The 25,442-nt window shown below is 27.9% G+C and overlaps 1 protein-coding gene and 3 long non-coding RNA genes across 14 annotated transcripts in view; all 4 read right to left on the bottom strand.

Moving 5' to 3' along the window:
- Positions 1-11,668: 11,668 nt before the first annotated feature.
- LOC111631659 lies at positions 11,669-12,910 on the bottom strand. The gene is made up of 3 exons (XR_002757739.1): positions 12,688-12,910; positions 11,948-11,997; positions 11,669-11,826 (listed from the first exon to the last, which is right to left on the bottom strand). It is a non-coding gene; the product is annotated as an uncharacterized LOC111631659 (long non-coding RNA).
- A 708-nt stretch (positions 12,911-13,618) lies between these two features.
- LOC111631683 lies at positions 13,619-15,135 on the bottom strand. 2 transcript variants are annotated; one of them, XR_002757746.1, is made up of 3 exons: positions 15,010-15,135; positions 14,376-14,542; positions 13,619-14,293 (listed from the first exon to the last, which is right to left on the bottom strand). It is a non-coding gene; the product is annotated as an uncharacterized LOC111631683 (long non-coding RNA). The 2 variants fall into 2 exon arrangements; XR_002757747.1 differs by lacking the exon at positions 15,010-15,135 and adding an exon at positions 14,695-14,882.
- A 1,884-nt stretch (positions 15,136-17,019) lies between these two features.
- On the bottom strand, positions 17,020-18,175 carry LOC111631682. 2 transcript variants are annotated; one of them, XR_002757744.1, is made up of 3 exons: positions 18,050-18,175; positions 17,416-17,582; positions 17,020-17,333 (listed from the first exon to the last, which is right to left on the bottom strand). It is a non-coding gene; the product is annotated as an uncharacterized LOC111631682 (long non-coding RNA). The 2 variants fall into 2 exon arrangements; XR_002757745.1 differs by lacking the exon at positions 18,050-18,175 and adding an exon at positions 17,735-17,948.
- Positions 18,176-20,268: 2,093 nt separating this feature from the next.
- LOC111631677 (C-Jun-amino-terminal kinase-interacting protein 4-like) overlaps positions 20,269-25,442 on the bottom strand; it is a 93,921-nt gene continuing 88,747 nt past the window's right edge. For 7 of the 9 annotated variants that reach the window (XM_023375980.1, XM_023375983.1, XM_023375981.1 and 4 more), the window contains 4 exons: positions 23,399-23,512; positions 22,398-22,580; positions 22,147-22,296; positions 20,269-20,922 (listed from right to left, as the gene is read on the bottom strand). In XM_023375980.1, the coding sequence (XP_023231748.1) occupies positions 20,804-20,922; positions 22,147-22,296; positions 22,398-22,580; positions 23,399-23,512 (566 nt within the window). In that variant the 3' untranslated portion in view covers positions 20,269-20,803. The remainder of the gene's footprint in view (positions 20,923-22,146; positions 22,297-22,397; positions 22,581-23,398; positions 23,513-25,442) is intronic. The other 2 variants (XM_023375984.1, XM_023375979.1) reach the window with 1 other exon arrangement.

The following is a 25,442-nucleotide window of genomic DNA, read 5'->3' as shown; positions in this document are numbered from 1 at the left end:
AGAAATCAGTGAATACAAGCAAAACCCGCAAAAGTATCCAGCAACGAGTTGCATAACTATCCCGGCTAAAAGTTAAAGACGTATATTCCCATTTTTCATGATGTATCATCTAAGAAAACATTTGTTTTTTTAGATGATACATTGATGATGATTAGATGGTTATTATTATCAAATGAGAAAAGTTTTATTTTCAGAATGCATATAAGTTTTTTCAAAACAAAAATGCAAAAAACAAGCAAAATCTTCATTAACTCTGAACCTACTTGAGATATGACACATGATCATCCTCTAGCTCTCTATTCTTTGACCTTGAATAAAAAAAATTTAATATCGTCAATAACAAAACTTCATGCCCGTATTTCACAAACTTCTCTGCAAAATGTCAGTAATTTTTGACGAAAAGCACTGTAAGATTTAAGCTTCAATGTTTGTGAAGAATTAATCTTGTACATATGCTCATACTCACTAGTTGCACAAGATACTGGATACTAACATCTGCACACAGAAAAATTACTAGTAATGAAACCAAATAAAGAGTATTGGAAAACTACTATAAGAATGTTGGCAACTTTTTATTTTCGTTGGAAGTTGTTTTTTTTTTTCATCTTTCTTCAGCATTTTCTTTTGAGGAATTTTAATTATTCCCAAAATAATTATTTTTTGTCAAGTTTATCGAGTAAAATTCTGGCTCTGAAGTTGCATACATTTCTTTTCTGTTTTCATCACTCCAGTTAAATCGATTATGGTAGAGAATCCAGAATATAAACCACTGACCATCTGCAAGAAATTAAAAATTTAAAGTTGCAATTACAAAATTATATTATTAACTGAAGATAGTAAATACCTTGATAAGAAAGTTCTCTTTTATGTAAAACATACCACCGACAGATATGCCCAAAGGAATTTTACCGAATCTCTTCATAAAACCGTCTATCTAAATGAAAATTTTAGCAATCAATTGTTCGTAAAATACAAAACAAGGCAAATTGTTTACCGTTTAATCTACACATCTGTGTTTTACGTTAATACAGAAACATGTGTTAGCAAATGTAACTAGAAGTTTTTATAGATGATTTTAGGCGTTTTACCATCAGCATAGAAGTTCATTGTAAAAAGTAAACTTTATAGAAATTTCCAGTTACATTTGCTAACATACATTTTTGTATTTAAAGCTTACGATTTCAGTTCTATTTTTATATTTTATTTTGTTTTACTTTTGTAAAACGTTAAGTTTATTTTATAGAATTTTTTATGCTACTTTATTTTAAAACATTACTTTTCTGTTGTTTATATTTAAATATTAAAAAAAATTATGCTTTAATATACTATACATAATATATTTTATTTAGAAACAGTTTGTAACAGAATCAGTAGTTTGAGGAAAGCTTATACATTAAACTGATAACGTTAGTGCCTAACAAATAAATGTTTCACAAGAGCAAAAGCTGTTTAGTGATACGTTTATTTGGAATATTCTAAATACGACGGAGCATTGATCTGTAAGTTGAAACTGCATACATAATGTTAATTTATTAATTTTATTAATAATGATAATTTCTATAGGTGTATGCAAGTTTTCTCTATTGGTAATACGGTATTACCAATAGAGAAAACTTTCATATTACTATTAGCTATTCAACACAGATGCCTTTTTAAATTTAGCATGGATTTTTCTCTGATTAAAGTACGTTTAAATACAGTCGACCCCCCTATAACACGATAGATACGTTCCATTCTTTATGAAATTGATGTTCTTAAAGTCCTTAAATACATGAGCCAATCACAGCCAGGTACGTGTGCAGTTTACGGACTAAGGCTGTTCGAAAGGTTTTCTTTCATAAAATTAATCGATTCAAGACTAATTCGGCTCAATATTTCTAAAATACATATAATTTATTGGGAATAATCCATATAAACTATGCTATAAACAAAAAAATTGTAGAGTACTTACGGAGAGTGCACCGTTCGACGACGCCATTGCTTAAGCTTGTTTTCGTTGTGGAGCGGCGCATCAAATGGCGCTCGCGTGCTTCCTGATAAATTAATTTTTTTGCAAAAAATTCGCTGAACTTCAGAGATATCATTAATATAAATATAAATTTTATGGACGTTAAATAGTAAATGGTTTTTAGTAGGTCCGCTTCTCGTTTAAACTCAACTGTTTGTGAAATATCTGCTATTGATCTAGATTCGACCAATCCTGTCTCGACACGAGTCGGTGATGACGTTTTACCGAATCATACGAGTTTTTAGCGTGTTTGTACGAATACTGTCGCAATTTTTTCGCCGTGATATAGGAGTCCGAACTATATGAACTCGTGTTACAGGGGAGTTGACTGTATATTAATGGAAAGAAAAACGAATGAGTATTTTTAAGAAAATAAAGATGTGATACAGGAAAGTTCCTTTGGTATGTTTCAAAATTAATTTATTTTCTGAGAGAAAATTTGCTGCTGATGCTGCTTGTCTATGATTAGTGTTTATTTAATACAAACAGTTGAAATGGTTAAAATCATGTTTCTGAACAGTTTTTAGTTAAATGTTCCGAAATGCTTGTTTCGTTAACAAATTTCACCGCATAAATAAGTTTCTAGAATATGTTTCTTTAAAGAAATTAAAGTTGAATAATTTAAATTTAGGAAAAATAAGTAACATTTACCTTCAACTTGAATTCTATGGGCACAACTGCTGGCGAAAGTCTATACATAGAAACAAAGTCATCATACATCTGAAATTTAACTGAGATTAGCATTACTGTAATACTTGGAATTTTTCAACAATTGCAATTTTCGTTTTTTACGTCAGCAAAATTCACTTATGTTCACCTATGCCTTAATTAACATTATTGTTTTAAAAAAGCATTTAAGTAAAATGACTAAAAGCAAGAAAATTAACAATGATTTCGTGTATTAAACAAATTTACCATATGCTTAAAAGTCCTTTATACTTACCCAGGAAACAAAAGATGACAACATTCCACTTACTACAACACAACTTATTACAAATATCACAGACACAATTATAAGCAACAATTTTACATCTAAATCGACGTTTACGAATATCGCAGCATATAAGAAAATTCCGGCTATGTGCATGGCAAATGCATAAATTAACGGAATTATAATTTTCCATTCGTTGTCTCCAAGTTTGAGAATTCTCCATATTTCTACTTGTTTACTGATAAATGTTTGTAATTTTCCTTTCAAATTATCACTATTTACATTCATATTTGCCAATTCATCTGAAAGGTTCTGTAATCTATTTAATATGAGATAGAATACAGAAAAGAGAATGAAGAGAACGGATAAAATACTTCCAAACACGTAAATATATATAAATGCAATGCTAATGCTGCACACTAATGCTTCTGTATCCGAACCTTTTTGTCTTTTTATCTCAGAATACACAACTAACTGTGAGAAAACGGTAATAGTTAAAATTACTACAAATAGCATAATAAGTGAATAAATCTGGTAAACTTCCATTATAGCAATCACTTTATATTCTTCTCTGTACCAACTTCTTACACAATGGAAAGAGATTTTCTGTCTCTTCAAAATACTGAACTGTACAGCACCGTAAAAAACGACCATTGTGTTTATTATTGTACCCTCCCAAGCATAATCTTTCAAATAATATATTATTCGTAAGCAATAACAATCTAAATTAAATATCCAATAAATATAAACAATAACCACTGTCCACAATAGTACTTCGATGGCATTACAATATATTTTGAACAGTGATTTGCTATTAGTTGAAAAATTGTCTTCTGTTTTTCTCATACAATGACAGTGAGCCACGAAATCGAGTCCGAATAACTTTGCCGATTTCAAAATTGGAATCACGGTAACTGCTATACATTCGTGTTGTAAATGGGAAAAGTTCATATTAGAAAAATATAAAGAAGATTTTCCTTTGTATGTTTGTATGTCCACGTCCTCTAGTTTTAAAGTGAATGAATAAACCAATACACTGAAGCAGATTTCAGTTCTGTCCTGCGTTTTATGAATTAATAGTTAACTTTATTAATTTTTGAAATGATTAATTTTAGATATTATGGCAAAGCGAAATTACCTAACAATGTATACACTGAGATAAGTAAACAACATACGTAACTACACTGAATGTAATAATAGTCTCTATAATTTAAAAATATTATAGAATATTAGAAATAGACAATAAATTCTTGACTAATAGAAACTTGTTCTGATTTAAAGCGACATTTAATCATAGAGTATTTGCCTTTGGTACGTAGAGTATTTTTATTGCTAATTCACGTGACACTCATGTTAATTCAGATATTGCTGTAATCAATATCAAAAAATGTTCGGATCCGATCTAATTTTAACCATTAAATGTTCTGAATTCGTGTATGTTGCTAGTAAACATACTGTATATATTGTTATTCTAAAATTATAAATTTATGAAATAAGAATATACTAATCAAGTTGTATCGACATAATAGTACAGATTTCATATACTGTGTAAAACAGTAGCATAATTTTGCTTTGCCATAATATCTAAAATTACTTATGTAGGCAAGCGTGATATGTGTACATTTACTGCGCTATTTCCTTTCTGTTGTTTCATGTATTTACTAGAACAATAAGAAATACGTATTATACGAGTAATTAAATTTATATAAAGATATTAAAACTATTAAAAATTGTAAAATTCAATCAAAACCAGCGTGTAATTATGCACTAAATTGATTTTCATATATATTATGATGTAGTTGATCGATTACTCGGAAAAAATGGTAAAACGACGAACAAAAGAACAATACAGATAAAATCGCTTCGTATTATTTAATGATGATTTTTCTGAGTAGGAATCGGGAGTCATTATAAATTTTATTTTTAATTGTTTAAAACTATTTAAAATCGTTTTATGTTTATGTGTGTTATAAAGGAAAGACAATGAAAGAACGAAACTTTAACATTATTAATAATAGTTGTTAGTTTATTAAATTAGTATTGTGTATATTGGGTATGGTTAGTATTTATTAAATATTTTATTAAATATTTATTCATTTTCTAATAAAAGTAAATAAGAAAAGATTTAATTGGAAAAGACATCGTAATACATTAATTTTATGGCGACCATTTAATACATTGTAGTCAACCATTGTGATTTTACTAATGGTTGGACGTAATCGTTGTAGTCGAATTTATTTTTGTATTGTTGAGTTATTTGGAATTTAGAATATGATCTGGATCCTAAATTATTCTTTTCTGTTATCGCTTTAAAAATAAATTTCATGATGTATACAAAGGTATAAATTGCACAATTTGTAACATGTCTATAAAAGCATTTGAAACATTTTAAAGGTAAGTACAAATAAATAGAAATATATTTCCTTTGAAGATAACTGAAATAATTCGTTTTAGAATTAGAATTCGTTACGAAAGACACATAAATTTTCCGAAAAGTTATAATTAGAAAAGTCGTTTATGTTTATACAATAGAAGTTTTATAATTTAAAATTCATACTACATAAATCGTTAAGATGTAGTCGTCACTACTTTACTTCAAATACCACCATTGATTTAAATTAGCATTGTAAATCAAGTTGTATATGAACACGTCAATTCGTAAAGATTTGGAAAGGAAAAATTTACATTATTTTCATAGCTGCCATATAACAGTAAGAACGTATGGAGATTGGTTAAAAATGACTCTTAATTGATTTTACATTATCAGACTCTGGAATTCTACAAATACCGAAAATTAAAAAAAAAATAAAAATAAAGTGTTTTCTGGATGCTAGTGTGTAATAGGCATTGAGTTTTAACTTAATTTTAAGTTTTATAAATCTTATGTCTTTTGTCCAAAATTTCTAAAATTTCTCAGAAAAGTTCTCAAACAAAATGTTTCCAGAAATTAACAGGAAAATATAACCATCAGTTTGTGTGTTACAGGTATATTGACCATATCCCTGAAGCTTTCTACGTTACGAAAGTTTTTACTTGTATATATTTTTAATTTATTAAAAGTTATAATGTATTTGTTTAAATAATAATTTTTAAATCATACACATTTGCAAATTTAAACTGTTTTGTTGTTATTTTTTTTTAATAAATTAAATAAAACATGCGAATTGCCTTCTAATTTTTCAATATGTACACATTAATAAAATTCTTTTAAGAAATTATAATTTCTGTAACTTTCACTTTTGGTCCAGGGTAATGACACAAAAAAGTAGTTTTTATGGATTTTTAAGATTAATGTTATCGTGTTGTTAATTAATCATATTTTTTCGAAATTACACCGAAATATCGTTATATGTTAAAAAAATGCGGAAAATAATTTTTTAATAATAATGAATTATTTTCTATTAAACAAGTGATTAAAAGTATTAGTACTTTTATGTAAATCTAAAAACTTTTCATTATTAAAAATTAAAGAAACTAAAATAAACAAAGAATGCCCAGAAAATCAAACAAGTGGTGTTTCCGACTATTATCACTTTTTTTGGTAATTATAAATCTATAGAATGACTAATTTCAATTATCTACACAATATCCTTATACACGTGTCTACCTATTTCCAAGTGGATAAAATTATTTAACACTGGTAGTCGGTCACGGGTTTCGCGCTTAATAAAAGAGATGGCGACGGGCAGTTTTCCGTCTGTTCTTCATATCAGTAAGACGTAAATACGACCAGTTTTCCAGACATATTGCTAAGAGGCATCTCACTCGGTAAATCCTTTAAGTGTCGCGATGTCGTAACAAAGAAACTCCACCTTATTTACATGCAAGAATAAAATTCAAATAGAATATTAACTAACTAATGTTTATTTGATTAAGTTTAGACTTTCTCATTTTTCTTTATAAAGAATTTATGAATAATCAGATAAACAATTTGAAATTTGTTTGTTGGAACTTATAAAAACGTTGTTTTTAAAATTAATTACTATGATAATTACAATGCATTACCCCATCCGCGGTACGATTGATCTGGTGGTATTAATAAAATAACATAATCATAATCATTCGGCATCAGACGCTGTATCGAAGTAAAAAGAGAATTTGCCTTTTAAGTCCGAAATGTTAAGTTTTTTAAACGATTCCAATTCTTGTAAATAAAAATATACGTCTGTTTGTGAAAATCGACGAAAACGAAGTAATTGCATGTTATTTGTAAATGCTACTCAAAAATTATTTTTGATTTACAGCGTGCAGTTCTGAAGCAAAAACTGTTCTAACAGGCGAAGAGATCATCCTCAGTCTCGACATCTATAATTAATACACTCTTTAAGAGCCTTTTAATAATATAACGCGAAATTAATGTTAATTAAATTAACTATTTGTAAATACTCATACATATATACTGTATTTAATCAAACATCCTTACTATACCCGATACATTTAAATCTATACGTCAACCAAAGCCGAATATTATCGGGCTAGAAACGGCCATAANACGAAGTAATTGCATGTTATTTGTAAATGCTACTCAAAAATTATTTTTGATTTACAGCGTGCAGTTCTGAAGCAAAAACTGTTCTAACAGGCGAAGAGATCATCCTCAGTCTCGACATCTATAATTAATACACTCTTTAAGAGCCTTTTAATAATATAACGCGAAATTAATGTTAATTAAATTATTAATTTAAATATGTTCGTTAATTTATATTCAGACAGGTTTATACGTTTTATCTAAACGATAACTTTCAGATATAATGGCAGACAAAAACATGCAATATATACATATATATTACATATTACATGCAATTAAAAATTTTTAATCTAGTTATACATGTTATAATTATGTAACTTTGTATATATATATAGAGAGAGAATGTTATATAATTGTAACATATATAAATAGATTAAATTTCGTAATAACGTGTGTAATTCAAAAATGTTACATAAAGTAACAAATAAATAATAAGTTACTAAATAACACAAATTTTATTGTTCAGGTTTGTTGTTACGGTTGATCATAAATTTCCAATTTATGCGATATAAGGCATATTTATTGCAATAAATAAACAGAATATCGAGATATTCCATTTTCAGTGCTAACGTGCGTGACTTTCGAGTAATGTCATAATCTGTAGTAATGGATATCCATAAAAATCTTGAATGTAATCTAATTTTGTTCAAAATTAATTTTATTAAATGTATATTGTTAATAAACATATTTATGATTACACTAAAAATTATAATTTATAAATTTAAATAAATGCAGAGAAAAGTTGCTTAACTTTCCAGACAAAATTTGGCAGCACAGTCTCTTATCATATTTTATTTTTAACATTTTTATATCAATAACTATTATAAAATGGCAAAATTATTAATTTTGAAGGTTGTGGTGCCTTTTATAGACGTAAAAAGAAATGTAAATGCTAAAAACGTGTAAAAATCGAGATTAAATTTTACCGGAATAAAAATACACACGATTCGTTTATCGCCACACCCTCTCAAATATTTAATAGCGTCGATTCTCCTCATAAGGAAATTTCCCCTAAATAAGCAAATCACACCATCAACCTATGAGATTCGTTTATTTTTGGTTTTAAAATAATGTAAAACGTGGAGTAATGCGTTAATATCGAGGTTTATTTACGCATGTATGCTAAAGTGTGTCTGGCTCGATTTTTCTTACCCTGTTTGAAGCTTAACAACTTTTGTCCAATTTGTCAAAAACTTTTAAAAATTTTCAGGGTAATTCGTGTGTTAGGTGAATCGACGCTATTAAATATTTGAGAGGGTGTGGCGATAAATGAGTCGTGTGTATTTTCAGTACGGTCAAACTTAATCTTGATTTTTACACGTTTTTAGCATTTACATTTTTTTAAAGTCTATAAAACCCACTACTACCCTCAAAATTAATATTTTCGTTATTTTATAATACAGTAGAGCGTCGTTTATCCGAAACTTCGGTTATCCGAAAGAATTCAAGTCCGTAAATTTAAATTTTCGCCAATGCTGTGGCGCTGCAATCTTTAGCTGTGTTGAGCTACTCAAATATGTGTTGAGCTACTCAAATATTTTATGTTTTTGATACTAAATTAACTTCCGAGTATAATTTTTTATTGTTTTTATATTTTTCAATATATTTATTTTTTTTGTACAAAATACGAAAATAATTTTTAACGATAGAACGTTTTATTTTATAATTTTTAACGACAGCCACGTTTATTATTTTAAAAAGTTTATATAAGGCTTAACATCGACGAAAATTCAATGCGAAGCGACAGGCAACGGAAACAAATTTCAATATGGGATAGGTTAATATATTTTTTCGTACGTAGTCGGTTATCCGAAAAATAAGTTATACGAACAACTCCTGTTCCCAATTGATTCGGATAAACGACGCTCTACTGTAGTTATAAATATAAAATTTTTTTAGATGAAATATGATAACAGACAGCGCTACCAAATTCTGTCTGGACAGCTACGCAACATTTTTTTTCATTTATATAAATTTATAAATTATAATTTCCAGTGTAATCATAAATTTGTTCATTAACGATATACATTTAAAAAAATTAATTATAAACAAAATTAGATTACATTCAAGATTTTTATCGATATCCATTACTCGAAAGTCACGCACGTTAGCAATAAAAATGCATTATCGCGATAGTCTGTTTATTTAATGCAGAAAATGTGCCGTATGTCTTATGGATTAGAGCTTTATGATGAACGGTAACATACAATCTGAACAATAAAATCTCTTATATTTATAAATTTATTATTTACCTCTTACTTTACATAACATTTCTGAATTACATACGCTATTACGAAATTTAATCTAGTTATATATGTTACAGTTATACAACTTTGTGTGTATATATATATATATATATATATTACATATTTCTGTCTGGCATTATTTACATTTATATATATCATTAAACTAGTTAAATAACCGTTATTTTCTCTTCTGTCGTGTATATAGATACTCATTATTATTAATAGTATTAAATTTATATATTTAATTCACTTATGTAGTTCCTCAGAATAAAACGGCAGAACACCGAACAGAAACACAATCCCGCTTAAGATAGATCAAAGATGAATTATCCCGAACAACAACTCAGATGTATTGGAGCCATCTTGAATCCTATTTTGAATTCGGCAAAAGTATTTGGAATCAATTTCGTAGTTCCATGTCATTGTATGAGACAAACGAAAAAGAATGGAAAATCAAAACTTTCCACACTGTTCAAAATATATTGTGACTGCATCGAAGCGGTGTTGTGGTTACTAGTTATTGTTTATATTTATTGGATATTTAATATTGACTTTTATTGCTTACGAATTGTTCGTTACTTAAGATATTACGCATTACATGGTGCAGTAGTAAACACAGCTCTTCTCATATATGCTGCTACACAGTTTAGTATTATGAAAAGAAGAAAAGTATTTCTGCACCTTTTTAAAACCAGCTACGAGGAAGAATATAGAATCATTGATAAGTTGCAATTTCTGCAAATTGCTTTATTTATTGTTTCATTCTGCGTATTTTTATGTAGTTCAGTTCTGTCGCAAATTGTTGTATACTCAGAAGTAAAAAGACAAAACGGATATAACACTGAAGCGTTTGTTTGTTCTGTCAGCATTGGATTTGTATATACCTTGTATTTATGTTGAAGCACATATTCTGTCAATTTGCTATATTGTTTGCTGCCTGTTTTTTATTATAATGAACAGACTAAAGAATCTTTCTAAAGAAGCAGCAGATATAAAATGGTCAAATACAGATTTGAATAAAAATTTAGAAGAATATTTCAGAAAACATATAGAGATATGGGAATTTCTAAAAAATACGAACGAAGAATGGGAAATGCTAACACCTCTAGTGTATGGTTTTTATATGCATCTAGCGTGCGTCCTCTTATATGCTGCGTTATTCGTCAAAGTAGATCCAGATTACAAATTTTTTCTCACAATTGTTTCTCTGGCATTTGTAGGAGGTTGTCTTATAGCAGGTGAACTGTTATCGACTTTTACATCCTGGGTATGTATTTATAACTTAGCAATAAGTATTATATTTTCATTGAAACATTACGTTTTTGTTATCACCAATTTCTGTTAACATTTAGCAGAGAAATTGGTGATAACAAAAACATGTATGCATCAGTAGTTGAATATTTATAAATTTCAATTAGGAAATAAATAGATTTTTAACAAGACACATAATGGCGGTCGATCAAAAATGACCTTTCTCACACGGTTTTTGCACTTTCGTATGCAGAGTACCTTGAGAGGTAGAGTAATTTAAAAAGTTCAGGGATGTTTTAGTATGTGTGAATGTTTTGTTTATTCACTTTGAAGATTAACCTCAGCGCTTTTGTCAAATATTTCTGAAATTTTACAAGAAGGTTTAGGTATGAAGAGTTTTGATGATAAATTTCAACAGTTGAAGGGCAAGGGGATGGGGAATGTGTCACGTCTAAAGTTGGGTTGAACTTAATGAATTTTCTACTTATTATTTACATTTATTATCTTTCTTAAAATTCAGCTCTACCATCAACAGTAAAACACGTTTTTTTATAATATAAAAAGTATTTTTGAAATAAAAATTTCACACGATGGTGCTACAAACAATTTTTCTGTGGCCGATAAACTTACAAAATTCTTTGTTGAATTTTAATATTCACAGCGTTCAGAATAACTTCCGATAAATTAAAGGATAATCGTACATCGTACAATACAAATACGCAATACTCTACATATATGAATATTTTTAATAATGAAATTTAATAGTTAAAAAATTAACATACATAGTGAAATTAATGCAGGTATTATCTTCTTACAGTTATATGACGACTTTGTTTCCATTTACAAACTTTCGTCTGCAGATCTACCATTAGAATTCAAGTTTAAGGTAAGCGTAAAATCTCTTCACAAGTATTATAGACTAGGTATAGTACATTTCATATAAAGTCTGGTATGAGTTATGAAAGAGCATTATGCCAACTTACTTCAATATCTGTTATAGCTAAAACAGCACAAGTCTTGTTGTAAAATAACTCTGTAATATATATTTTATACAATATTTATACAGAAGAGCCTTGATTATCCGAGTCAATTGGGGACTAAGGTTGGTCGGATAATTGAAAAGTCGGATAACCGAAAAATATGAAAAAAATCCATTATTAGTGTAGTATATTATTATATCCTATGTAATTTGTATATTAGTATATCGCTATTAACCTACTTCGCGTTGAATAAAAAAATAATAATAATTGTGGCTATTGTGTCGTTAAAAATTAAAAAATTAAGCCTTGTATAAATACTGGCTCCCTTTCATGGTCGATCCAGTGTTTCTAGCTAAAACACGTAAAAATAATATTAAAGTAGCCAAGACATATCCAAATATTGTAGTGCCACATGACAGCGGACATTTGAAATTTGCCGACTAGGACGGTCGGTTAACCGAGGTGAAGGTTAATCGGGGAAGGATGTCCTTTAATTTAGATGAACGACTTTATGAAAAGATTCGGTAAAATTCCTTTGGCTTACTCTGTTGGTGGTTTCTTCTATATAAAAAAAGACTGCCTTGTCAAGGTATTTTAAATTTTTACTGCATGTGTTGGTTGTGTTATAACATTGATAAATTCTTAATTCGTTACAGATGGTCAGCGGATTGTATTTTATATTTTTCACCATCCTTGATTTAACGGGAGTGAAGCAGAAAGAAAAGAAATGTGCAGATATTTACCTTAAAACCGGACACCGAAACCACACTTCTATATTGTAAATCTGAAATTAAGCACTGTTTTCAACACTATAATTGCCGTTTATTCTCTTTTAGATTATCAACTATAACGAAATATTACTTATTGTAATATCGTCACATTTATTTGTTGTCAGAACAAAATTTATTGTGACAACATCGGGCTGCAATTTTTAATAAATTAATAATATATTTAATTTAAAATATATCCTAGCCAATTCAAATTAGTAGTAACTTGTTTTGTACGGTATATATTTCTGTTAACAATGTAGTCGTGCCTGTCATCTATCTAAATTCTTTCGTAGAAAAATAATTACATTGAAGTCACGTGACTTCTGTTTTACCTAGGTAGTTATTATATAATGAATCGGTGTTTACTGCCTCAAAGATTTCCATATCTACTCTTGAATTTTATTTACGTCACACCGTTTTCGAAAATAAGAAGAGACAGAAACAGTAGAAATTTATAGGTGTACATTTGTTCAAATTGGAGCCCAGTAAACACACTTTTCAACTAATTTGTTTTACTCGATAACGACTATTACATTAACGTTTGAATAAAATAATTTGTTTATGTAGAAAATACAAATAAAAGGAACGGATAAATATATAAAAACAAAACTAAAAAAACACAGCAGCACTCTATTTAATTGCATTTAATGAAGACGTATATTTAACACTATTTATTCCATACTTTCAGCTTGCACAAGGGTAGCATTATATGCAGACACTGAGAAGTTAAACAAAATTAATCAGAAATACATTTTTTGTTTCATGAATATAATGATTTAATAAATGCAAAGAAAGTGAGAACATTTGTTTCAGCTTAATTTTAGAAGTATGTGTACAAAAATACCGAAATTTTGTATTAGTTAATAACAGAGTATTAGTTTTGTTAGTATTATTTATTCGTATTAGTATTAGTAATAATTTGTATTAGTTAATAATTAGATAATAAACAACTTTATTGACCTTAGCAGTAAAATATTTTAATGTGGCTTATAATCTGCTATTACTCAATGCACTACATTATAACAGAAAGTATAGTATCTGATGTTTAATTCACCCCACATTCGTACTATTGGAATTCGCATTTAAAGTTAGTCTGAGAAATAAATTCTGTCTTAGTAAAGACAGAGAAAACAAGTCAATTGTATATCTACAATAATTATTTTAAAAAAAGAAGAAGAAGACTGCAATGACCATGAGATAATTTTAGTAAAAGTGTACAAAATTAATTATGTAAGAATTTATTTTGTAAGAAAGCTAACGGAGGAATGCCAAAAAATATATGGTTTAGGTTTCATTTCGATTTATTACGACGTCGTTTAGAAAGAGCAAAAGCACTGCTCTTTCGAACAAAATGCCAAATATTACAATACTTTTGACGGTAATAATTTATGAGTATGCCTCAAAAGCATCTAACGTAAAAATATTTACGGTTTTCTTGGTTCAAATTGGAGTTCGAGTAATCGACTAGGATTAAGAGTAATTCCGAACTTGAGTGAGGTTTTTTCCAAATATCCTACTTTCAACATTTTTAAAATTGTTGCCAGAATCTGTTTAATTTTCATCATGGCCAAGTAATATCCTATAAGAAATAATTGTATATGTTAATTAAACTTGAGATCTAATAAATTTAGCTTATACAGTATTATGCTAAAGTTCCTCACCCGGACACATCCTGGGTCTTGCCGAAAATGGGATGTATGAGTAAGGTGAGCGTTTGGAAGAATTTTCGGGAAGAAATCTGTCAGGATAGAAAACATTTGGATTTTCGAAGACATTTAAATTGCAATGAAGATGGAAAATATCCAGTCGTTGGAATATTCTTTATCTCCTGAAAAAATTAAAATAAAAATATTTCATATTCGATACAGTAAAATCTAATAATTGTAAATTTTGAGATTTTTATCAACAATGAATCTATTTTTTTCTAGGTCGTAAATTTTGTGAAACTTTCAATTACGAATGCCAATGCCTTTTTATTACTTTATTATGGATATTCGATCACAGGATGGGAGAAAAGTCTGTTAAGCGAAAATGTGTGTTTAAAATACATTATTAGCAAGGACCGAAAGTTCACATTTGTTCCATGTTAGTACAAATAATTTGAAATGTCTTCGAATTTAATACATTTGTTTAATTCATCTCCATATTCGTCCAAATTTAACTTAAGACAATTTTCTCTTCTTTGGATATTTCGAGAAAGTTTATCGGCAAGCCACACTGATGAATAATATTTACCCTAAAACAAATAACAGTTTATATAATAGAAAATAAATAATAAATGTTAAATCGAATTACATTCTGATAACTTCCCCAATATGATTAAAGCATTTTACGTTGATCTGGATGAAGAAAAAATTAGTAAACTGGATATCGGATGACAGATAAAGTTTCATTTACTTCTCGCATTCCATCTTAAACCGTTTACTTTTTTGACAAACGACGTAACTCGAAACGACGTAAGTCGAGGTATGCCTGTAATATCATGGCATGAGATACGAGCGAAAGTTTCAAAGTCGGATCAACAGAAATCGAACGGAAGTTTCAAATAGATTAACCGATCAAATTAAGAATTTAGCAGAGAGATCCATTAAAAAGTCAGAAATTCAAGGAGAAAGAATGGTGGCTTCACCCCGGATTAGTCTGTTTAGCCTCTGTGTCAGTTTCCCCCATGTCTCCGACTTCATTTTCTGTTTTCCTCTTTCGCTTATTTAATAATTACACAGTTATAAAATATGAGGTGAAATAGAAAAGTGACATTTTAATGTTTGAGATGTTGCCCTCTAAACTGTTTAGAAGAGAGTTCAATGGTCGCTCCAGAGATATGATGTGGATTATTTGAAGATTTATTCATTTATTCTAGCAATTTTCTGTGGTATATTCAGTTGCAGGTTATCTGCGAAAAAACCGATGAGTAAGTTTCAAACAAAAACAGATTAAGAAAACTGAGTTGTTTAATTGCATGAATTATACATATTTATATCATTCATCAATAAAGTATTATTTTTGTTGGACAAGAAAAAATTGATAATTTTTGGAATCCAGGAACACAATTGAATAAGATTTTTACTGTAAGATATTTGATTTTAGCAAAGAAAAATAATTACATTGAAGTCACGTGACTTCTGTTTTACCTAGGTAGTTATTATATAATGAATCGGTGTTTACTGCCTCAAAGATTTCCATATCTACTCTTGAATTTTATTTACGTCACACCGTTTTCGAAAATAAGAAGAGACAGAAACAGTAGAAATTTATAGGTGTACATTTGTTCAAATTGGAGCCCAGTAAACACACTTTTCAACTAATTTGTTTTACTCGATAACGACTATTACATTAACGTTTGAATAAAATAATTTGTTTATGTAGAAAATACAAATAAAAGGAACGGATAAATATATAAAAACAAAACTAAAAAAACACAGCAGCACTCTATTTAATTGCATTTAATGAAGACGTATATTTAACACTATTTATTCCATACTTTCAGCTTGCACAAGGGTAGCATTATATGCAGACACTGAGAAGTTAAACAAAATTAATCAGAAATACATTTTTTGTTTCATGAATATAATGATTTAATAAATGCAACGAAAGTGTGAACATTTCTTTCAGTTTCATTTTAGAATTATGTGTACAAAAATACCGAAATTTTGTATTAGTTAATAACAGAGTATTAGTTTTGTTAGTATTATTTATTCGTATTAGTATTAGTAATAATTTGTATTAGTTAATAATTAGATAATAAACAACTTTATTGACCTTAGCAGTAAAATATTTTAATGTGGCTTATAATCTGCTATTACTCAATGCACTACATTATAACAGAAAGTATAGTATCTGATGTTTAATTCACCCCACATTCGTACTATTGGAATTCGCATTTAAAGTTAGTCTGAGAAATAAATTCTGTCTTAGTAAAGACAGAGAAAACAAGTCAATTGTATATCTACAATAATTATTTTAAAAAAAGAAGAAGAAGACTGCAATGACCATGAGATAATTTTAGTAAAAGTGTACAAAATTAATTATGTAAGAATTTATTTTGTAAGAAAGCTAACGGAGGAATGCCAAAAAATATATGGTTTAGGTTTCATTTCGATTTATTACGACGTCGTTTAGAAAGAGCAAAAGCACTGCTCTTTCGAACAAAATGCCAAATATTACAATACTTTTGACGGTAATAATTTATGAGTATGCCTCAAAAGCATCTAACGTAAAAATATTTACGGTTTTCTTGGTTCAAATTGGAGTTCGAGTAATCGACCTTTTACATCCTGGGTATGTATTTATAACTTAGCNGGAGGAATGCCAAAAAATATATGGTTTAGGTTTCATTTCGATTTATTACGACGTCGTTTAGAAAGAGCAAAAGCACTGCTCTTTCGAACAAAATGCCAAATATTACAATACTTTTGACGGTAATAATTTATGAGTATGCCTCAAAAGCATCTAACGTAAAAATATTTACGGTTTTCTTGGTTCAAATTGGAGTTCGAGTAATCGACTAGGATTAAGAGTAATTCCGAACTTGAGTGAGGTTTTTTCCAAATATCCTACTTTCAACATTTTTAAAATTGTTGCCAGAATCTGTTTAATTTTCATCATGGCCAAGTAATATCCTATAAGAAATAATTGTATATGTTAATTAAACTTGAGATCTAATAAATTTAGCTTATACAGTATTATGCTAAAGTTCCTCACCCGGACACATCCTGGGTCTTGCCGAAAATGGGATGTATGAGTAAGGTGAGCGTTTGGAAGAATTTTCGGGAAGAAATCTGTCAGGATAGAAAACATTTGGATTTTCGAAGACATTTAAATTGCAATGAAGATGGAAAATATCCAGTCGTTGGAATATTCTTTATCTCCTGAAAAAATAAAAATAAAAATATTTCATATTCGATACAGTAAAATCTAATAATTGTAAATTTTGAGATTTTTATCAACAATGAATCTATTTTTTTCTAGGTCGTAAATTTTGTGAAACTTTCAATTACGAATGCCAATGCCTTTTTATTACTTTATTATGGATATTCGATCACAGGATGGGAGAAAAGTCTGTTAAGCGAAAATGTGTGTTTAAAATACATTATTAGCAAGGACCGAAAGTTCACATTTGTTCCATGTTAGTACAAATAATTTGAAATGTCTTCGAATTTAATACATTTGTTTAATTCATCTCCATATTCGTCCAAATTTAACTTAAGACAATTTTCTCTTCTTTGGATATTTCGAGTAAGTTTATCGGCAAGCCACACTGATGAATAATATTTACCCTAAAACAAATAACAGTTTATATAATAGAAAATAAATAATAAATGTTAAATCGAATTACATTCTGATAACTTCCCCAATATGATTAAAGCATTTTACGTTGATCTGGATGAAGAAAAAATTAGTAAACTGGATATCGGATGACAGATAAAGTTTCATTTACTTCTCGCATTCCATCTTAAACCGTTTACTTTTTTGACAAACGACGTAACTCGAAACGACGTAAGTCGAGGTATGCCTGTAATATCATGGCATGAGATACGAGCGAAAGTTTCAAAGTCGGATCAACAGAAATCGAACGGAAGTTTCAAATAGATTAACCGATCAAATTAAGAATTTAGCAGAGAGATCCATTAAAAAGTCAGAAATTCAAGGAGAAAGAATGGTGGCTTCACCCCGGATTAGTCTGTTTAGCCTCTGTGTCAGTTTCCCCCATGTCTCCGACTTCATTTTCTGTTTTCCTCTTTCGCTTATTTAATAATTACACAGTTATAAAATATGAGGTGAAATAGAAAAGTGACATTTTAATGTTTGAGATGTTGCCCTCTAAACTGTTTAGAAGAGAGTTCAATGGTCGCTCCAGAGATATGATGTGGATTATTTGAAGATTTATTCATTTATTCTAGCAATTTTCTGTGGTATATTCAGTTGCAGGTTATCTGCGAAAAAACCGATGAGTAAGTTTCAAACAAAAACAGATTAAGAAAACTGAGTTGTTTAATTGCATGAATTATACATATTTATATCATTCATCAATAAAGTATTATTTTTGTTGGACAAGAAAAAATTGATAATTTTTGGAATCCAGGAACACAATTGAATAAGATTTTTACTGTAAGATATTTGATTTTAGAAATCCATTTTCCCTTATTGGTTGATTATAAATTTATTAAATTAATAAGTTAAATTTATTTTCTAATTTTCAGCACCCTCTTCTCTCCCTACACATGGATTTAAAAATTTATATTTTCTAAATTTATTATTTAGAGATTGTAAAATTCACATTAAAGTATTTTTTGAAATAATAGGTAATGGAAATGTATTAATTAATAATAATTTTATTAATGTAAAACCAAATAAATTTAATATTAGAGAAAATTCTCTTCCCTAAAAAAGTCATGTTTTTAGTTAAAACTTTTATATTATTTAATATTTTTGATTGAATTCAAATTATTTTTTTTTTAAATGAAATATATTTCTCAAAGTAACTTTCTTTGTAATGATAAGTATGTATCTATTACTTTCACTTCATCAATTCTAAATTTCTTTTATGGATTCTTTACTAATATAAATAACAGTATTTAACAAAATTATTATATTATATTGTATATATTTCTTAATTTTTTACTCTTTTTGCCCTCTGGGCACTAAAAGGGCCTTTTTCATATCCAGTGTGTTCAGCTAGGCTCACAATGAAGGCATTGGATGATGAGAAATAGGAACCTGACATCGTGGACAGATCATCCATGAAAAAGTTCTGGGGATTTAGGATTCAATCCCAGGTCTCCAGAGCAACAAGATGCCTTCATCTGCCTCAGCCATCCACCTGATTTCTCAAAAACATTATTGGTTATGATTGAAATTTATTTTAAAAGTACATAAAATTTGAACAACAAAATTTTATATATTAAAAAGATTTTAAACTTACAATATAGTACAATAAATAAAAATATATTAGCCAAAAGAAAACCTTTATTTAATACATATCTAAAAACTTCTTTCCAAAGAAGAAAAAAAAACCAACTAATTTTACAAAATATATTTTACAGGAATACTAACATTCAAATTTAAACAATAAAAAAAATTTTTGGAATATTTTGACATAACATATACACACAAATTTTAGGAACAAATTTTAAAATAATTTTTATACTATAAAAATATAATATTCAATGGTAAATAATAATAATAATATATATTTGTAATCAATTACTGTGATTGCTAACATCATTCTATTGATGAGTGATCAAATTAGAAATTAGTAATTTTTGTTTTAATTTATACATCAATAAACATTAGATTTTAAAATGATCTTAATTCTTTTTTTTATGAAATAACATTTTCTAATTTAATTATCAAAACAATTTAGTCATCTTAATAACTATGGACTTTATATAATTTATTATTATTTGACTTTTATATTTTTGAGTTATAAAATTTGAAAGGATGTAATTTACAACCAGTGTATTAAAAATGTTTACATCTCTTCATAGTTATGCAGCTGTTTTACAATGTATTGTGAGAAAAATCCTGAGCATACTTGCATTAAAATATTCATTCGATCAGATCTGTTAATAATTTTTTTAATCGTCATAAACACCGACAACTTCCTCATCTTAATATATATTTCTCTTCTTAATAATTCATTTTTACATTTTTCAGTTGATCACATTTTTCTGATAAATATTTTGCATTATAAACAATTAAATAAGCTTATTTTTGAGGTTTTAATAAATATTTTCTGGGTATAACTGTACATAACAAAAACAGTAAACTTGTTTACATAAAAATACAAAGTTTCTTATATTTATTGTGTAAACCATTATATATATTAACTTAACTGCCTAGGAAAAACTTTCAAAAATTTTCCATCATGCATATCACACTTAGTATTTTTATACATTTTATATTTTATATATATATGTATGTATGTATATATATATATATTTATAAAAAGAAAAGCAGTAGCAAGACACGAAGCAGTTGGTGCATCTTACATTTTCCTTCTGATTCAAGTTATCATCATTAAATAGACATGAGAAACTGTAACCAATAACCACACTGAATTTGTGGAAAATGATATGCCTTATCAATGTTAATCAGGTAACATAACTTGCCAGGCAATTAGATGACTACTGTCTCCTTTAGATAAACCTCTTGGTTTTTTCTCTGGAGTCAAAGAAATTTCTTCATTATCTTCATCATCACTGTCACCTTTAAAAAAATGTAGTTTTTATTAATTAAGCAAAATGAATATTTTGAAGATGTTCACTAATAAATATGATAACTGTATTATTTCATTCATAACAAAAATAAAATTTATGAAGTATGTCAACTTATCTAAAGTTTACTGTAGGAAAATAAATAAATAAATGTTTACACTATGAATAAATAATTCAAATGATTAATGTCTATATTTTAAATCACTGGTTAAGACTTATAAAGTCAATTTTTTTTATACCATTTCTAATTCTACGGGGACTTAATTCATTTGATTTTCTTACAAGGGAACATGATCAGGAAATCCTCAGAGGCAAAAAGAGTCTTTGATGAAATCGTAATTGATAACTGATCATGATTGCATGTTATCAAACATTAACCACATGTTGAGGCTGACAGTGAAAAAGATGATTTAAAAATGCAGGAAATTAAAAATTTAATTTACAGAAAATAATACTTATAATTAAAGAGTTCTGTGAAATAAGACACCTAAGTTAAATTTTGATGTTTTCACAAATTCTCAAAAAAGCCTTTTTTTTCCGTGAGGTTTGTTACAAAGTGAGTAAAGTTTAATTGTTAAATACACTTGAGTAAAGTGCATATTACAGCAATCCCTATCCATAAAACCCTATTTGATGTGCATTATGAAATAAAACACTTAACTGGAAAAGGTATAGGAATAAGATACCTAAGTGCACTTAGATACCTTATTCCTTAAAACTCCCCAACTGTAATTAGAATTTTAGTTATAAAACTTTATAAGTATATTTAACTTGTATGGTTTAGAACATTCTAATTCTGATAATTTAGACAACTTATACAACATCTATAATAATATTAAAGTGGAAATATCCTTTCTTTAATTCCCTAATAATTTATTAAATTAAGTAAATGAGATAATAATTAACATAAATTAAATGAAAAGTTATTATTAATACAGTTCTTCAATATAAATATAATGTATATTCAATGCATATATAACACAATATACGAAAGCTTCCTATTTCAATACATTATTCATCTGAGGTATTTTAGAATAACAGAAATTAAAATTCAATATAAAGTCTGTTGTTTTTCATCAGGACAAATACAGCAAATAGATTTTTGAGTCAATTTAAATTTAGAATATTTAATTAATTAAAAGCAAAAAGAACTGAAACTATATTAACTTAAGTGAAGTTAACTTATATTTGTTAATTCATTATATAATATACTTGCCTATTCGGAAATCAATATAGCCTTCTCCTCCAGAAATTACCAACATGTATTTTGGTTTCTTTGGTTGTTCAGAGGCTCGTGCACTATCTTCACTTTTACTAGATTCTGAAACATTACTGCTGCTGATAGCACTCATTCCTCCCTGTCCTACTGATCATGCAATTGTAAAATTATTTTCAATACGTTTATTTTTGTAATTAATAAATATACATACTATACACAAAATTTGAGAGATGTTTAGATAATTTTACCTGGAACAGAAACAAAAAACTTGACAGCATCTCTGTGACCATGAAAAGAAAGTTGAGCTTGGGCCATAGAACAATAAGGTATAAAACTGGCAGGAGTAACATTATCTTTGTTATCACTGTAAACTCGAATTATACTACCAGGTATTTTTCCATCACTTGGACTCGAGCTTTCTTTTTTTGTATCTGAAAAATATTTAATTATTCATATTTAGAAAAAAAGAACCATTACAATGTATTAAAAAGAACTTTTCTGTTTATAATGGTGCAATGATAATGTATATTAGTTTTAAAATTTCATTTATGTAATGTATGTATAAATATTTTACTGATTTATTTAGCTACAAATAATTTTTAAAAAATGTGAGAAATAGTATAATAATTCAAAAATGAATTAATAATAACACTAATACTTTCATCTTATCCCTTAATAATTTAAGATTCTTATAATTCATAGTTAATATTTGCACATAAGAATTACTTGATATTTACAATAGTATCAGAAAAAATTTTCTTATTTGATTTTGCATATGAGTTTTGGTTATCTTCACTAATGAATTTTATAGTAAAACAAATGCATGATAAAGTAATTCATTTGTTTTTGATAAAACAATTTAAATTTATAGTAACCAAATGAGGATATTAGGTCCATAAAAAATTAATTTTCTCAATTTTTAAAAAATTTATGTCGTTAATTAATATGCATCTATGTCCTTAATTTAATCAAAATTACTCTTTCAATCACTATATCAGTGTATTTCTATTAATAGGACTTATCATACTGGTGTATAAGATTACAGCCTCACAGTTACACAGATTAAAATTGTTTTATTTTAATCACTGATATAGTGATTGAAAGAGTAATTTTGAATTTATGTTGTTATCTGACTTTTATTACATGCTTTTGACTACTGTTGAAAATGATAAATTATTAAAATAAAATTAGAAGAAAACTTTTTAAATTTAAAATAATTTAAAAACTGTAAAAGAAAAAAAAAACTTACTTTCTGATAATGGTACAGAAATAATAACACCATTTCCTGTACCAATCCAGAGACGATTACATGAGATCATTAAGGCTGTGATACGGACAAAGGAAAATCCTAATTTTCCTGTACCTGAAATTATTTATAATAATATTAATAACTTCAAATTGATAAAATGGTGACAAATTTATTCAATAGTTAATAAGAAATACAGTAAATTCAGCAATTCATGCCATGTTTTGGCAATATATAAAGCTAAAGTATGCTTTTATTATAGCAAAATATCTATCAATAATTTTATCAATTTTTGATGTACAGTATTGTACTGTACATGTGTGTCATGCTATACTAAACCAGTATGTTGATGATATATGCTTTGCATGATCTTTTGTAACAAACAATTGTTAGAATTATTAAAATATACAAATATAAGAAATCCTTGTTAGTTCAAAATTCAGGGGATGAAATATTTGCAACTTCAAATTATCAAATTGTCCAAGATTTGCATATTTCTGTACAATATGCCAAATGCCATGTAACTGATGTAATTTATTAAGCAAATGAAATATGGTTACTTATACAGAATGCTACTTTCATTAATTAATTATTAATAATAATATAAATAAACTGTAGGTAAACAGCATGTGTCCAGTGACAACCTCACAGGTTTCCAGATAGGTTTTATAAAAAATAAAGCAGAATTCCTAGAAATGGAGTCCAAATATTTTTAAAGTGGCCAAAAAGTAATAGCCTAGAGCCCTACAAATATCTCAATCTGCAACTTGTAGCCCAATCTTGCAATCCCAAAACCCACCCATATTTTACGAAATAAAAGAAAAAAAGGGTAATCCATATGTAAGGTGACACCCAAAAATGTATTACTGTAAAAGCTAAGTCATATTTATCAGATTAGAGTTGTTCTTGGTCTGTTGATCTCTTATAGCATGGAGGCACTTTGATCTAAACGAATGAGTTAACATATACATATCACAGTTCAGACAGAATTTTCACTTTGAATGTCAAACTATCTGAATTTCTTAATGTGTAAATCTCTATATCCACAGCTGAGACAAATAGTACAGTTAGGAACTAACAAGATTTCAAACTATCCAAGGTTGAATTAACAAGGATTTCCTGTAAATGTTAATTGTTGTTTTTTGATTTAAGTCCAGTTTTATCATAAAAAAACATTAAATCTTTTTCTTTTATTTAATTTAACTTGATGAAAAGAGATCAAAACAAAGGAAAGAAAAGTAAAGTATAATGCACTCTTGTTTATCTAAACTAATTTTTGTAGGAAATTGTTTTAATTAATGGAAAATTTGCTTTAGCAGAGTTATAAAGAAATGGAATTAAAAAAATGCCTGCACACAATATAATGTATACAGTAGAGCAGTGGTTCCCAATTACTTTTTCCTGTGTACCACTTCAAGAAAGAGCTCAAACTTGCGTACCCCTTATAGCAGAAATTCATATTAATCCATACTAATATTATAAATTTGAAGGTAATTCTGTCTGTCTGTCATCTTTTCACATCTAAAGGTGGCTATACATGATAGGTTAATCCTCAAAGGAGTAACCATGCATGCCTGATTTTGAGTAATTCCTGGAAGTGTGTGGGGGAAAATTTAACAGTTTCGGCAAACTGTACCGACCACCTGAGTAGAATCGCCCATACTCGTTAGGTTAATTCTCAAAGGATTAACCATGCATGCCTGACCTTTATAATTCCTGGTAGTGTGTGGAGGGAAATTTAACAGTTTTGGCGAACTGTACCGACTACCGGAGTAGAATTGAAAAACCATTTGATTTTCCTGGCGCAGTGTCAGACTGCGCAGGCCGACCTAAACGTGTGTGAGAACAATGTCTCGTGAATGTTTGGAAGAATTATTTTCTATAACCTTATTAACTTTTATTATTTATAACCTAATAAATTAATTTTTCAGGTTATAAATTATTTTCGGATCAAAAATTTCTTGAGTAAATTAAAATTATAAATAATTTTAATATTTAGAAAACTTCTCAATTCATTTCTTCCGTTTTCATAAAACATCTTGATACT

This window comes from Centruroides sculpturatus, unplaced genomic scaffold (genome assembly GCF_000671375.1).
Source record: "Centruroides sculpturatus isolate CEXI.00-Female unplaced genomic scaffold, Cexi_2.0 scaffold595, whole genome shotgun sequence".
Lineage (NCBI taxonomy): Eukaryota > Metazoa > Arthropoda > Arachnida > Scorpiones > Buthidae > Centruroides > Centruroides sculpturatus.
Note: the sequence above shows the minus strand (reverse complement) of the source record. Positions and strands in the feature narration are given on the sequence as shown.